This window comes from Otolemur garnettii, unplaced genomic scaffold (assembly GCF_000181295.1).
Source record: "Otolemur garnettii isolate 467f Iridium unplaced genomic scaffold, OtoGar3 scaffold00003, whole genome shotgun sequence".
NCBI classification, from domain to species: domain Eukaryota; kingdom Metazoa; phylum Chordata; class Mammalia; order Primates; family Galagidae; genus Otolemur; species Otolemur garnettii.
Genome location: NW_003852398.1, coordinates 33024148 through 33036970, shown reverse-complemented (window position 1 = coordinate 33036970; position 12823 = coordinate 33024148). Strand labels below are relative to the sequence as shown.

General features: G+C 41.1%; 1 protein-coding gene across 4 annotated transcripts in view; it reads left to right on the top strand.

The window, feature by feature from the left end:
- The window catches only part of ARHGAP26 (Rho GTPase activating protein 26), a 431922-nt gene that overhangs the window by 158224 nt on the left and 260875 nt on the right, over positions 1-12823 (top strand). For all 4 annotated transcript variants that reach the window (XM_023515652.1, XM_023515656.1, XM_023515658.1 and 1 more), the window contains one exon: positions 8306-8384. In XM_023515652.1, the coding sequence (XP_023371420.1) occupies positions 8306-8384 (79 nt within the window). The remainder of the gene's footprint in view (positions 1-8305; positions 8385-12823) is intronic.

The window sequence follows — 12823 nt, the reverse complement described above, 5'->3', positions numbered from 1 at the left end:
AAAAAAAAAAACAAAAAAACAAAATTTTGTTGTTACATACATCCGGAAAGAAGAAACAATTTGACCAGTAAATTCCACTTATGTAAATTTGTATTCATTGTGAGATAGAATAGTAAAATGAAAAAAAGAAAGCTAGATGAACCACAAGATATGTTTTCATAGTTTTTATCAATAATAATAACAACAAGTATTTGCATTCTTTTTGTCCCTCACATCATTTAACAGCACCTCCTCCCTGTGCAGTAGGTTAAAGTGTTTGCTTACCTCTCTGTCCCGGGTACCTGGCATTGTGGCTGGCATGTAATAGGCTACTCAGTCAATATCTGTTACCTTTAAGAACCATGCGATTTAATATGTTAAAAATTTCTTTGTCTGGGCTTCCTGATGTTTTATGACTTCAGTGTCTCATAAAATAATGTAAGAACTTTTCTGACGTGGTTGGCAATATTTACTCTTTAGACTATTATTATTGCTATGGTCCTAATTATTTTAGGACCTTTCCTCTCAAGACGTCAGTGCTGCAGGCTTTAATAGCTTATGATTCATTCATTAATTAGGATCAGATTCCTTCTAAATAATTGATTACAAGCTACTGCTAAAAACTCAGAGGGGTTAGGGGACAGGCTTCCTTCCTGTCTCTTTCCCTCCTATCCTCCCTGCCACTAAGTAGCTGGTCTTCTTCAGATCCCGGGGCACATGCATTGCATGCTCATGGGGGCAGTGCAACCTTGTGGTTAAGGTATGGGCTTTGCTTCAGAGTCAGACATGCCTGGGTTTAAGTTCAGGCTTTCCCACTTGGCACTTATAGCAGTATGCCATTATGCAAGTAATTTCTTCAAGTCTCAGTTTTTTTACTTTTAAAAAGGGGCATAATGATAGTACCTACTTCATATAATTATTGTGAGGAATAAATGATGTTACAAGTAAACTGAGCATAGTGGTTGGCACATAATAAACACTTAGTAAATCTTAGGTTTAGGTTAGAGGCTCCAGTTTGCATTAACTTCTGTTTTTTCTTTTACTTTCTCTGTCTCTCTCACCTTTACCACACCAAGGTTATCATGGCGTATTATGAATTCTTCTCATGAACAGAGATCTCTAATGCACAATGTCTTCAATGATTTATTGTATCCGTGCATGCATAGTAATACAGAGTCATAAGTTTTTGTCTCCAAATAGTAGATTAATGTTGCCCTTCAGAGATGGTGCTGGGTCCTTGAGTATTAGAATAAAAAGGGAAGTTACCCAAGTTCTTCTTTTTTGGAACTAGAGATATTCTGCTGAGTTTGACAGGGGATGGATGAGAATAGAGGTGTGCATCATTGTGGGTCCTGGTACATGAGGTAACATTGGAACATGTCATCATGATAACTCGGGTAAAGCTCAAGTAGAGAAGTTGCAAACTGGTGGTCCACGACATGTATAGTTTAGGTTGAATTGGGAATGCTTTTGGGAAGCATTTTAATGTTGGAAAAATCTGGAATTGTTTATGCTTGAGCTGAATGACAGATACCTCCTTCAAGTGGGATATGTGCTCTTCACTCTGCCACAGTCCCCACCATTCCCTGGTGACCCACTCCTCCATGATGACAAGTGACAGCTGACCTTTTACCTTGTGCTTGCACAGTTGTCTTTCCATAGAGGAAAAATACTTCTTGTTCTTATGTCTCATCCAAAAGTAAAAGTGCAGAAAAAAGACAAAAACAGAGGGTTGCATGTTTGAAAGAATATGAGGCCAAGTGTCTGTTCCTCAGGGAAGTAACGAATTTCCTGTCCACTTGCCCTCATTTTGCTTTCTGACCTTTGAGGCTGTAATCTCATAAACGGACATGGAAAGGATGTCATTCTTTAAGAGTATTCTACATGGCTTTGACCATGTCTTTGTGTAAATTAAGGCCTACTGAACCTTAAACTCTTGTCATTGTCTAGGAACTATTAGGAATCACTTTTCCTAGTAGCTCTTTAGAAACAAAAGACCATCCACCCTCCCTGATGCTTACAAAGCTCTTTTCACCTACGCATGGCTTTTCAGATCTTCAGTTTCCCTTTGTCTTCCTAAAGAAGAACAGCAGGGCAGGTTTCAAACACAGGCTAAGAGAATGTGGTTTCTGTGGGTCCTTCTTTTACTCTGCTCTTGTTCCTTAAATGCAAGGTAGTGTGGATGGAAGCGGGGGAATGAACTTTTGTCAACAGAAGATTTATAGTCTTATGAATAAGTAAACCCTAGATCTTCAGAGGTTGATTTAGAAAGAATAGTACTGTTAGTTTTTGAGTGTGTTTGTTTCAGTGGGGTGGAGTTAGTAATAGCATTTCCTCGTCCAATAGGAAGTGAGTAGATTGCCAAATTGCTGAGATCACTATTGTTGACTCAGATTCAGGAATAGAATTAGAGTAGGAGAGCTGTCGAGTAACCCTGGAATCGGGGCTGGTTGTGATTCTGCTTGCTCCTGGCTGGTGAGCAGCAGTGGTGCTGGGATCGTAGACGTGTTGCTCAACGATATACATATTGCTTTCTCTGGGCTCTTTTTTGGGGGCCAGGGTTGGAGGCCATGTGGTTGTGGGTAGCATCTTGCCCTATGATAGACGTGGAGCTATTTTCTGCATGGGTTCTGCAGTGTGAGAGGTGGAGTACCAGCTTAGAGAAAATTCTAGATTCTTCTTCATGATTCTTAAGCAGATCCAGATTTAGTGCTAACCAAGGATGTATTCAGAGTGAAAAAGGAGGTGCTGTATTTTAAATAGAATCTTATTATTGAGCTCTACAAAGGATTAAGTTGTTTGTTCCTTCCTTCTCTCATCTGGTGTGTGGAGGGAGCTCCTTTGCAGAATTTCTAGAATTTGCTAAAGCCTCTTTTCTGTTCTTATAACTGGCGAGCCGAGTTATCAGATGTTAATTTCAAAAGGGAGTAGTAAGCCACTTTGATGCTTTACTGAGGAGGAAAAAGGAAATGGCCATGATGGCAGAGCAGGTGGGTCCCTTCAGCCCTGGGCCCGGCATGCTTTATGCTGGAGACGTGATTTTCAGTGCTGTGTGTGAATGTGTTGGGGTGGAGTCATGTGTATTAGCAGTACCTGTGGGTTGTTCCTTTTCCTTTTAAAACTGTACACCTGGTCGTCTCCAGCTGTGATTTTAACCCTACTCCATACTTGCCGTCCTGTTCCCTTCACCCCACCTCCACCTGCCCCTGTGATAACAGCTAGTAATTGCAGCATTTCTTTGCTGCAGTTGTGTGCCTGGCACTTTGCAATGCCTTCTGTACTTCTCATTTAACCTTCACAACATGCCCTGAGATGTAATCCTGATAATGCTAGTGGACAAGTAATTGAACTGCTCTATGCTACTTTTCTTTAAAATGCAGATAATAAGAGTAGTGTGTGGCAGTTCTATGGTTAATCCACCCGAAGCGCTAGAGTCAGGATAACTAGTGAGCGGAGCTTATTGATAAGAAGTCTTATCTCTTGAGTATTTAAAACAGTTTTTTATTGAGATATAATCACAGTAAAATGCACACATCTTAAGTCTGTGTTTTAATGACTTCTCTCACACACATACGTCTGAGTAACCACCCAGATCATGCCATGCAACATTTTTATATCACTCCAGGAGGTTCCCTTAGGCTTCTTTCCAGTCATTGCACATGTCCCTACCCCTAAATAAAATTACTCTTCTGACTTGTGTCTCCATAGAGGAGTTTTGCAGCATGTGACCATCACGTAAATGGAATTATGCAATTTATAGCCTTCTGGCCTCTTTCTCCATCTGTCTGTGACCTTCATCCATGTGTTGCATGTGGCAGTAGTTGGTGCTTTTTTTATTGTTGTATAGTGTTTTGTTGTTTAAATATGCAATCATTTGTTCTCTTATTGATGGATATCAGTTTTGTACTTTTGGGCTATTACGAATAAGATCACAAGCATTCTTGAATGTACCTTTTGCTAGACATGCATGCTCATTTCCCCCGATTATACATACATAGAGAGGTAGAATCGCTAGTCACAGGGCAGGTGTATGTTTAGTTTTAGCAGATAGAGCCAAAGTGGTTTTGTCAGTTTCTTCTCCCACTGGGAGAAGAATGTATGAGGGTTCCTGTTGGCTCTATGATCATGCCCATACTTGGTCTTGGTGGTCCTTTCAGTGCCCTCCTGGGGAGGGTTTACTTCACTGTTGTTTTAATTACATTTCCCTGATGAGTAATCAGTGTGGGCCTTATTTTTTATGCTTATTGGCTACTTGTATGTCTACTTTTATGAAATGCCTTTTCACATCTCTTATTAAATTGGGTACTTCCCCCCCCCCCCTTATTTATTTGTAGGTATTTGATGGAGATATGTATCACAAATTTCTCTTCTTACTTTGGTTTTTATGAAGTGCTTTTTCAAATCTCTTACTGAATTTGGTGCTTCCCCGCCCCCGTTATTTATTTGTAGGTGTTTGTTGGCGATAGATATCACAAATATCTCCTCTTACTCTGGTTTGCCTTTTCACTCTCTTAACAGTATTTTTTAATGAATGCCAAGTTCTTTGGGCAAAGTTCAGTTTATCAATATTTTTTCTTTATGTGTGATGCTTTTTGTGTTCTTTTAAACAACTCACTGGTTTTCTGTCTTTTGAGTATTGAGGTAGGAAAAATGTGGACACTATTGGATTCTTGCCTATGGATTGGCTGTTTTCCTACAGTCGTGTTCTGAGCCCTCATATTTATGAAGCACTTTGTGTTTTACAGAGCCCTGTATCACTCTAGTCTAATTTGATCCTTTGCAGGAGTTAAGGTACTTGTAGGAGGGCTGGGCCAATTTTGACACCAGAGGTTAACATGGGCTCTCTCGGGGCTGTAGTGGCCTCATATTTGTCGTGGCATTGTACACAAGAGTTCAGAGTTAGACTACTTGTATTTATATCCTGGCTGTGTAACTTACTCAGCTTTGTAATCATTGACAAGGTACTTAACCTCTCTGAACCTTAGAGGTTAAGGCCAAATCTGCTAAATGGGAATACATGAGAAAATACTTCATGACATAGTTGTGAAAATTAAGTGAGTTAATTTATGTATAGTGCTTATTACAGCAGCTGGAGCAGTGCTGGGTTATAATTATTGCAGTTCTCTTAGTACAGTGCCTAATAGGGTCATAATTCTTTGTGGAACAAGTGATTGATCATTGAACTAGCTCTGATCACCTGCTCCATTCTTCATTCATTGTTTCATATTTCCCCTTTCTCATTTCACATCTCTCCCCTACTTTTTCTTCCCTTCCTCTTTCCCTTTCCTCCATCCTTACCCTTTTTGCTATGAAAACCCACATGCTTTTCAAACATGAACTCAATTGGCATAAGAGAAGATCTCAGAGTATGTTATAAGGACTGATGTGGAAAGTGGAGGGTCATTGAGGGTTTTGCTTGTTTTATTTTGTTTTGAGAGATGGTGGTTATTAGGAGCGTAGGGAAAGTAAATACGGAAAGAAACTATTGCTTGGTTACCAAATAAAGAAAGTTGACCCTTTTACCTTGGTTCTAGGAAATTCTCTTGCAAAAGATTTGTGTAATAGTGCTTTTAATTACAATGAAGGAAAAGGAACTTGGAGTCAAATGAGTGTTAGTGTTTTCTGGATGCCTAGAAAGAACAGTACTGTGATCTGGATGTCCACATAGGAGGCCGAGAGAAAATCACCCGCACTTGGGGTGTTAAATCCATTTTATCCACCACCTTCCTCTTGCCTTTCTTCCCTTGCCTCTCCCAAAAGGAACAAGACCATTGTGTCAAAGGACTTGATATTTCTTCTTGAAATGAAAAGAAATCCTGTTGATTTTCCTGGTTACTGAGGCCAGTTGGCCCACCCAACACAGCCTCTGAGTTAGTCTGAACTTCCTCTCTGTGGCTTTGGGTGGAAATTTCACACTGTGTGCCATGAAGCTGAAGTGACATGTGTGAAGCCCCCCGAGACCTTGTTAGGTAGGCAGCACTGTGGCTCACTGTTTGCTGGTGAGTGCCTAGCAGGAGATGAGCTGGAGACATGTTGGCTGCTCGACTTTACTGTGTACATGGGGTGTCTTTGCTCTCATGCAGGAGGAACAGGGAAGAAAATAGTGGGGATGGGTGGACAGCCCAGGGTGTATCTTCAGACTTAGCTGTGCATCAGGATCACCTGGGGAGTTGGCTAAAATCCAAGTTCCCAGGCCCTAACCAGAAGTTCAGGTTCAGGGAGTTGAGATTGGGCTGGGTATCTTTGTATTAAGGGAATACCCAGTTCTGAAGGGGGTGAGGCAGGGACAGCACCACAAGAACACTCAAAAACCCACATTCAGGGCCTTGATAGTTCTAATTAGTGGACTGTAGCTGTTGACAAGAGTGTTTTACTCACAGACTGTTTATTTCAAAGCCTAAAGCTTTGGGCTTGGGTTTTTGAAATGTGGAAGTGTAGAATCAATCCATCGTGCTCTTGAGCCACAGGATCAGTTTTGTGGAGCCACAACTCTCAGCACAGTCTGCAGACACCAGTGAGACTGAATGGGCAGATGGTGGGGAGTGGGTACTGGGTCTGAGAATGAGAATTTCTGAGAAGAGGAGGGAGAGACTGGGTAGGTGCTTATGGAGAGAGAAGTTACTCCATCTTCTGAGTCATCTTTGTGTTATGGTGCTGGTGCCCAGTGTGGCCTTCACAGGAGTGATCACCCTCTTAGGGCTCAATATCCCACCCACCTCTCCCCCACCTCTGTTCCTCTCTGTACCCCTGTCTCTGGCTTGATCTCTCACTCTCTTTCATGCATACACATGCACAGGCACATGTTCATTCCCCACCCCGAGGCCCTTCATATTTCCTACCCTTCTCACACGGCTGACAACTTTTTTCTTAGAGTATGTTGAGGGATGATCAATGAAAGCAAGCAAGTGTGATTTTTGAAATACATTGAATATAAAGTCTAACATATCCATTGAAACAGTGGAAATGAGCCAGGCACAGAGATCATAGATGGAATTAACAGGCTTGGGAGCTTGCAGGGCTCAGACTGGTGCTGCCCAGGGCATTTCTGAGCCTGCGTGTCCGCTGCTCTCTGGGGGTCGTCAATGCTTGGGGACTCAGACAGCAGTAGGACTTCAGTGGCTTTTGCTTACTGGGTCTCTTCTTCTTTAGGCTTTCTCCAACTTTAAAGATGAGGGTTTTAATCAGCAATTCTTAACTTTTTGAGGGTTGCAGTCCTCTTTGAGAATCCAGTGGGTAGTCTGAATTGTTTTTACAGAAAAGTACATATACATCTGGGCGTGGGGAGAATGTGGTATGGGTACACTTTGGGATCCATCTGTGGACGCTAAGTAAAGAACTCCTGCTTTAATGAGCAGAGAGGGCTTTTGGCCCGTTCTCCCAAGGTCTTTTTTTTTTTTTTTTTTGAGACAGAGTCTCAAGCTGTTGCCCTGGGTAGAGTGCTGTGTCGTCATAGCTCACAGCAACCTCCAACTCTTAGGCTCAAGCCATCCTCCTGCCTCGGTTTTTCTATTTTAGTATAGACGGGGGTCTCGCTTTTGCTCAGGCTGGTCTCGAACTTGTGCGCTCAAGCAATCCACCTGCCTCGGCCTCCCTGAGTGGTCCCAAGGTCGTTTTTATGGCATGGTTTCTTTTTCTCATGGAGTGCCATGTGTAATGGGAGCTCAACAAACACCCTTTAGTGTTGGGTTCATGCCTTCTGGAGGGTTTGTGCTCTAAAGAGGAAGAGCATTTCAAGGGTTGAAAAGAATCTAATACCTGTAATGAACTCAGTATCTGATATGGTTAAGTATTCATTTTTTAAAAAATACTATGCACATTGTGATCATGACTGCAAAGCTGGTTACCTCCTAAAATTTCTCCATGTCAAAAGCAGCTTGGAAGCATTAGACTAGATTTTAGGAAATGAGGATGCTTCCAGCTTGGATTTTTCCTCTTCTTTTAATCTTGAGTCCAATAATTCTATTCATTTTAACAAATATTCATTTCATTTCTACTTTGAGTAAAACATTCTTGTCAAGCATTTTGAGTAATAGAAATGAATAAGATTTTAAGGAACAAACAATGTCTGGGGGAGTCACTTTATTCCTCTGTGTCTCTGACCTGTACAGTATCTCAGAGGGAGGTGGTTTTGCTCAGAGGGATTTGGGTAGGTAGGTGGTTTTGCTTTCTGAGTCTAGAAAGTGGCTCTAAGCCGAGAGTTGTGTCTCTCTTTGTGATGTTAACCCCAGCAGTCATTCACTCTGTTAAGGGAGTGTTTAGGTTCACTTGTGTCAGTCTTTCTGCACGTGGCACTGGGTTCATATCTGTATCCCTCCTTTCTCCACAGGCCAGGAGTTATTACCATGCAGGCATTGTCAGAAGAGGACCGAAGGCTCTGGATGGAAGCCATGGATGGCCGGGAACCTGTAAGTAACAATTCAGGGAAGCAGAGCAAGAGTCTGCAATAAAGGTCTTGAGTTGTTTGCTTTCTTAGTGTGGTGATTTTTACTATTGTTCTGAAGCCTTGCATCCTCGAAACCAATGTAGCAGAGGTAGTTTTTTATTTCTAGGTTGATGTTTGTGGATGTTGGCATTGCTTCTGTGTGTATGTGGTTCCTGAGCTTTGGTCTTGCAGACCCAGGGCACAGGTTCTTTGAGTGTAATGCTTCTTAGTCATCTAAAGGAGGCAGAGACCATGCAGTCTTACTGAATGTTTATTGACTATATGATACTTCCAAAAAGTAGTGTGCAAAGCTTTATTTCAAATCCATTTTTATGGAATAAATGCTTATTATAGTGTGTACAGATTATGCAACATCCTGTGGTTCAGCCTCCCATCACCATAGTAACTCACATCCCAGTATAAGCAGTGGGGCAGTATCAGGGTAGATGGAAGGAGTTCATCCTGGTGATGTGATTCCTGCTGCCATTTCAGAGTTGATGCTGGCCTCCAATGGATGATGTAAGCTTGTGGTGGTTCTATATCTTGTGGTGTGTAAAACTCACGTGAGCGCCCTGGGGATGTCCCTAGGGCCATAGTAGTCCTCTTGGTGCCAAGGATCTCAACTCCATTGTTAAGCAAATCTCAAGGCTAGAGAAATCCTCAGAGTACAGTCTAATATCCGTGTCCCACCAATACAAGATAAAAAGAAGCCATAGTGCCAGAGGACCAATAATCGACCCTTGCAAAGGCACTATTCAAAGAAGGGAATGCATGCAAGGAAAAAGCCGGTCATGACTATTGAACTCTGTGTGTCAATCAAGTGACCAGTATAGATGATTCCAGCTCATTTGTGTTTGTCTTTCTCAGCCTGCCCAAGTACAGTGATCTGGGAATACAGATTAATGTACCTTTCTACTCTTACTGTATTTTGTACAAACATGGTACTCAATTTAGTCAACTAAGCATTAAATAACTAGTGTTTGCATAACATTTAATGACATAGAACAAGATTTAAGGGACTATTTAAAGATGTAGGTGCAGTTTGGTAAAGTATAATTAAGCTTTGTTTAATGTAAATTCTTATCCTAGTCTAAAATATAAGATAGCTCTCTGAATACATTGTTACCTACAGAAACTCTCTCAAAACCAGATACATGTCTACCTTTAGGGCTTTGTGGGCACAGTTGCTGCTTGATGTCAGAAGCCTTTGAAAGCAGCTTCCCAAGTAGTTCTTCTCTGCTAGCATCATCTACCATTTGTTGAGCACATTTTTGCATGTTAGGCACAGGATTGGGCTACCACATCTCTTAAGCCATTTATTTCTCCTAGTTCTTAAATAAGTACTAGGATTCCATTGTTCAGATGAGGGAACTGAGGTTTAGAGAATTATTTTTGCCCCTAGTTGCACAGATAGTGACTGTATTAGTAGGGTACAGACTAGGTAGCTAGAACAGAGAGACTCCAAAGTACAGTGGCTTAAGTAAGATAGGCAAGTGTATTTGTCCCTCAGAGCCTGGAATAGAGCAGTCCCTACCTGGAACATGTCACTCTGCCATCATCAACCTGTGGCTCCTTGGCTCCCCAGGTTGTTCCAGTCATTGCCATTTTCCAACTAGAAAATGGAGATGAATACGTCCAGGGAAAGCATTTTGAAGGACTCAGCAGGTGCCCCCATCACTTCCGTTGACCCACACATAATGATGTGGCCACATCTAACTGTAAAGGAGTGTGGGAAATCTAGGCTGTACATAGGCACTCAGGACCCAGGACATAGTATTTCTTTAAGGAAGACAAGGAGAATGGATACTGTGGGTAGTTAGCAAAACTAGAATTTGAACCCTAGAAGTATTTGGTTTTCATCTTTAGTAGAAATAAAACATCAAATTGCCTTTTTAGATTCTTACTCAGTTCAGTTTTACAATACTTTCCCTGACTCTCAATGACCTTCAACTCATAGGGGAGGAAATACCCAGGAAGAAAAATCCTATCATGACATACTATTCTTTGTATGGATTAACAACAGAAAATCCAAAAAAAAAAAAAAAGGAAAGAAAAACCCACCACCATTTCTCCCCCAGTAAGCTGGAGGTCTAGAATCGTTTCACTAACTGCATTTTAAGCTACCTTCTTCTCTTTCTCCCTACCACTTGATATTTGTCCTCTGTGTTTAACTGGTTTTCTTACTAACCATTTCAGTTTTCCTGTAGATTAACTTGTGGCCTCTGCAGATAGAAAGCATGCTGTTGAAAGAAATGTCTCCTGGCTCCAGAATGTACACTTTAAAACAAGTTTAAACAGGCTCAGTAGTGCCTGTAGCTCAAGCGGCTAAGGCCCTAGCCACATACACCAGAGCTGGTGGGTTCGAATCCAGCCTGGGCCTGCCAAACAACAATGACAACTGCAACAAAAAATAGCTGGGCATTGTGGCAGGCAACTGTAGTTCCAGCTACTTGGGAGGCTGAGGCAAAAGAATCACTTGAGCCCAGGAGTTGGAAGTTGCTGTGAGCTGTCACGCCACAGCATTCTACCCAGGGCGACAGCTTGAGACTCTGTCTCAAAACAAACAAACAAACAAATAAAAAAACCGCACCAAGTTTAAACACTAAATAATTCTGTTCCTAAACATGATATAAAATTTTTCTCATATGAATATATGGCTTGCTCTGAAAACCACACCTCTGTGTGCTTTTTAGTTTCCTGAAAAGAGAGACAAATACAAGACAACTGTTGTGTGCATAATTGATAATCATGCTAGGCTTAATTTTGTCCCCCATTGCTGAGAGTTTCTAGGGAACATTACTGGAGATACAGGCCCAGTAGACAATTAGCAGCTCCAGTTTTAATTACCATCTTCCTAATTAGTTAAACCTGTTTCCTTGAGTATTTTGGATTTCTCTAGCTGGCTCTTTCTTTAGCTGGTCCTAGAGTAGTTTCTTTTCTTTTTTTTTTATTTCAGAGAAATTAATGGTGGTACTTACCTTCTGTTTTTATACTTTTCTTTCATTTGTCCTGTGATAGATTATTTAGTGTTGGATTTTTTGGGGGGGTGGGTAGAAGATAATTTTATTTTCCATTCTTCTTGTTCTTTCATTGTTCAGTAATACTTAGGATGATTGGTTGGAAAGATTCCAAAAACCTAATGGAGCCCTTTAGTATACAATCATAGTCTGGTGAAACTATATTTTATATTTATAAAAATTATTTATTTTATATTTATAAAAATATGAAGAGATGTTTAATGTCTTTTTGGCACGTAGTATTGATGGACATGTAGTAGAGAAAGAATTTAAAGTTGGTTTCCTACAATGAGCAGTATGGGTTTTATCTATGTATTGAATTTTAATTCTTTTAGTTTAAATGCAAGAAACTCCATTCAAAGTTCCTTGAGAAAAAGCTGGATTTATTAGGTTATATGACTGAAAAATAGAGTATGATAATTTCTAGCCCATTTGAATCTGGGAACTTCTGTAATATCAGAGTTGGTTTCTTCTTTCTTGTTGGCTTCATTTTTTTTTGAGACAGAGTCACTTTGTCACCCTCAGTAGAGTGCCATGGTGTCATAGCTTATATCAACCTCAGACTCTTGGGCTCAAGTGATCCTCTTGCCTCAGCCTCCCTAGTATCTGGGACTACGGCCTCTCACCACAACGTCCCACTATTTTTAGAGATGGAGTCTTACTCTAGTTCAGGCTGGTCTTGAACTCTTGAGCTCAGGTGGTCCACCAGCCTCGGCCTCCCAGAGTGCTAGGATTACAGACATAAGCCACCATGCCTGGCCTTGACTTAATTTCCAACATGTTCTTTTCATATAGTAGTGAGATGCTTCCTTACTATTCTAGGCTGACATGGTATTATTAAGAACAGAGGTCAGCAAACTTTTTCTATAATGAACCAGATAGTAATTTGCTGTTGTAGACAGATAGCAGGCCAGATTTAGGTCATGGTTTGTAGTGTGTTAATCCCTGATTTATAAGTCTATTAGAAAGAGAGCTTTCACATAATAATTGCAAAACGGTCCCATATTTGAATTTTACTATAGTTGGTCCAGAGGATGGGCTGGATAAATTGCCCAACCTTACTCATATGCCCACTATACTGGAGCTGTATAAGTGGTGGGGGAACATTAGCAGCATTATTGTATGAGGGAGGCTGGTAGACACTAGATGGAAAGAACACCCAGTTTGTCCTTACTCTGCTATCCATATTCCATTAAATTTATGCTTTTCTCACTGGGCGCTTGCCTCGAGAGATGTGTCTCTTAATTTTTTGTCATTGGCATAGTTGCAGTCCTGTCCCCCATCCCTAGCTGTGACATAATGGAGAAGTCCCTCCCTACAGTTAAAAGTTTAGCATATATCTAAATTGGTCAAAGTAAAGCCCCCGAAGTTTACCACTAATATCCTACGTAGGGTGAAAGACTGA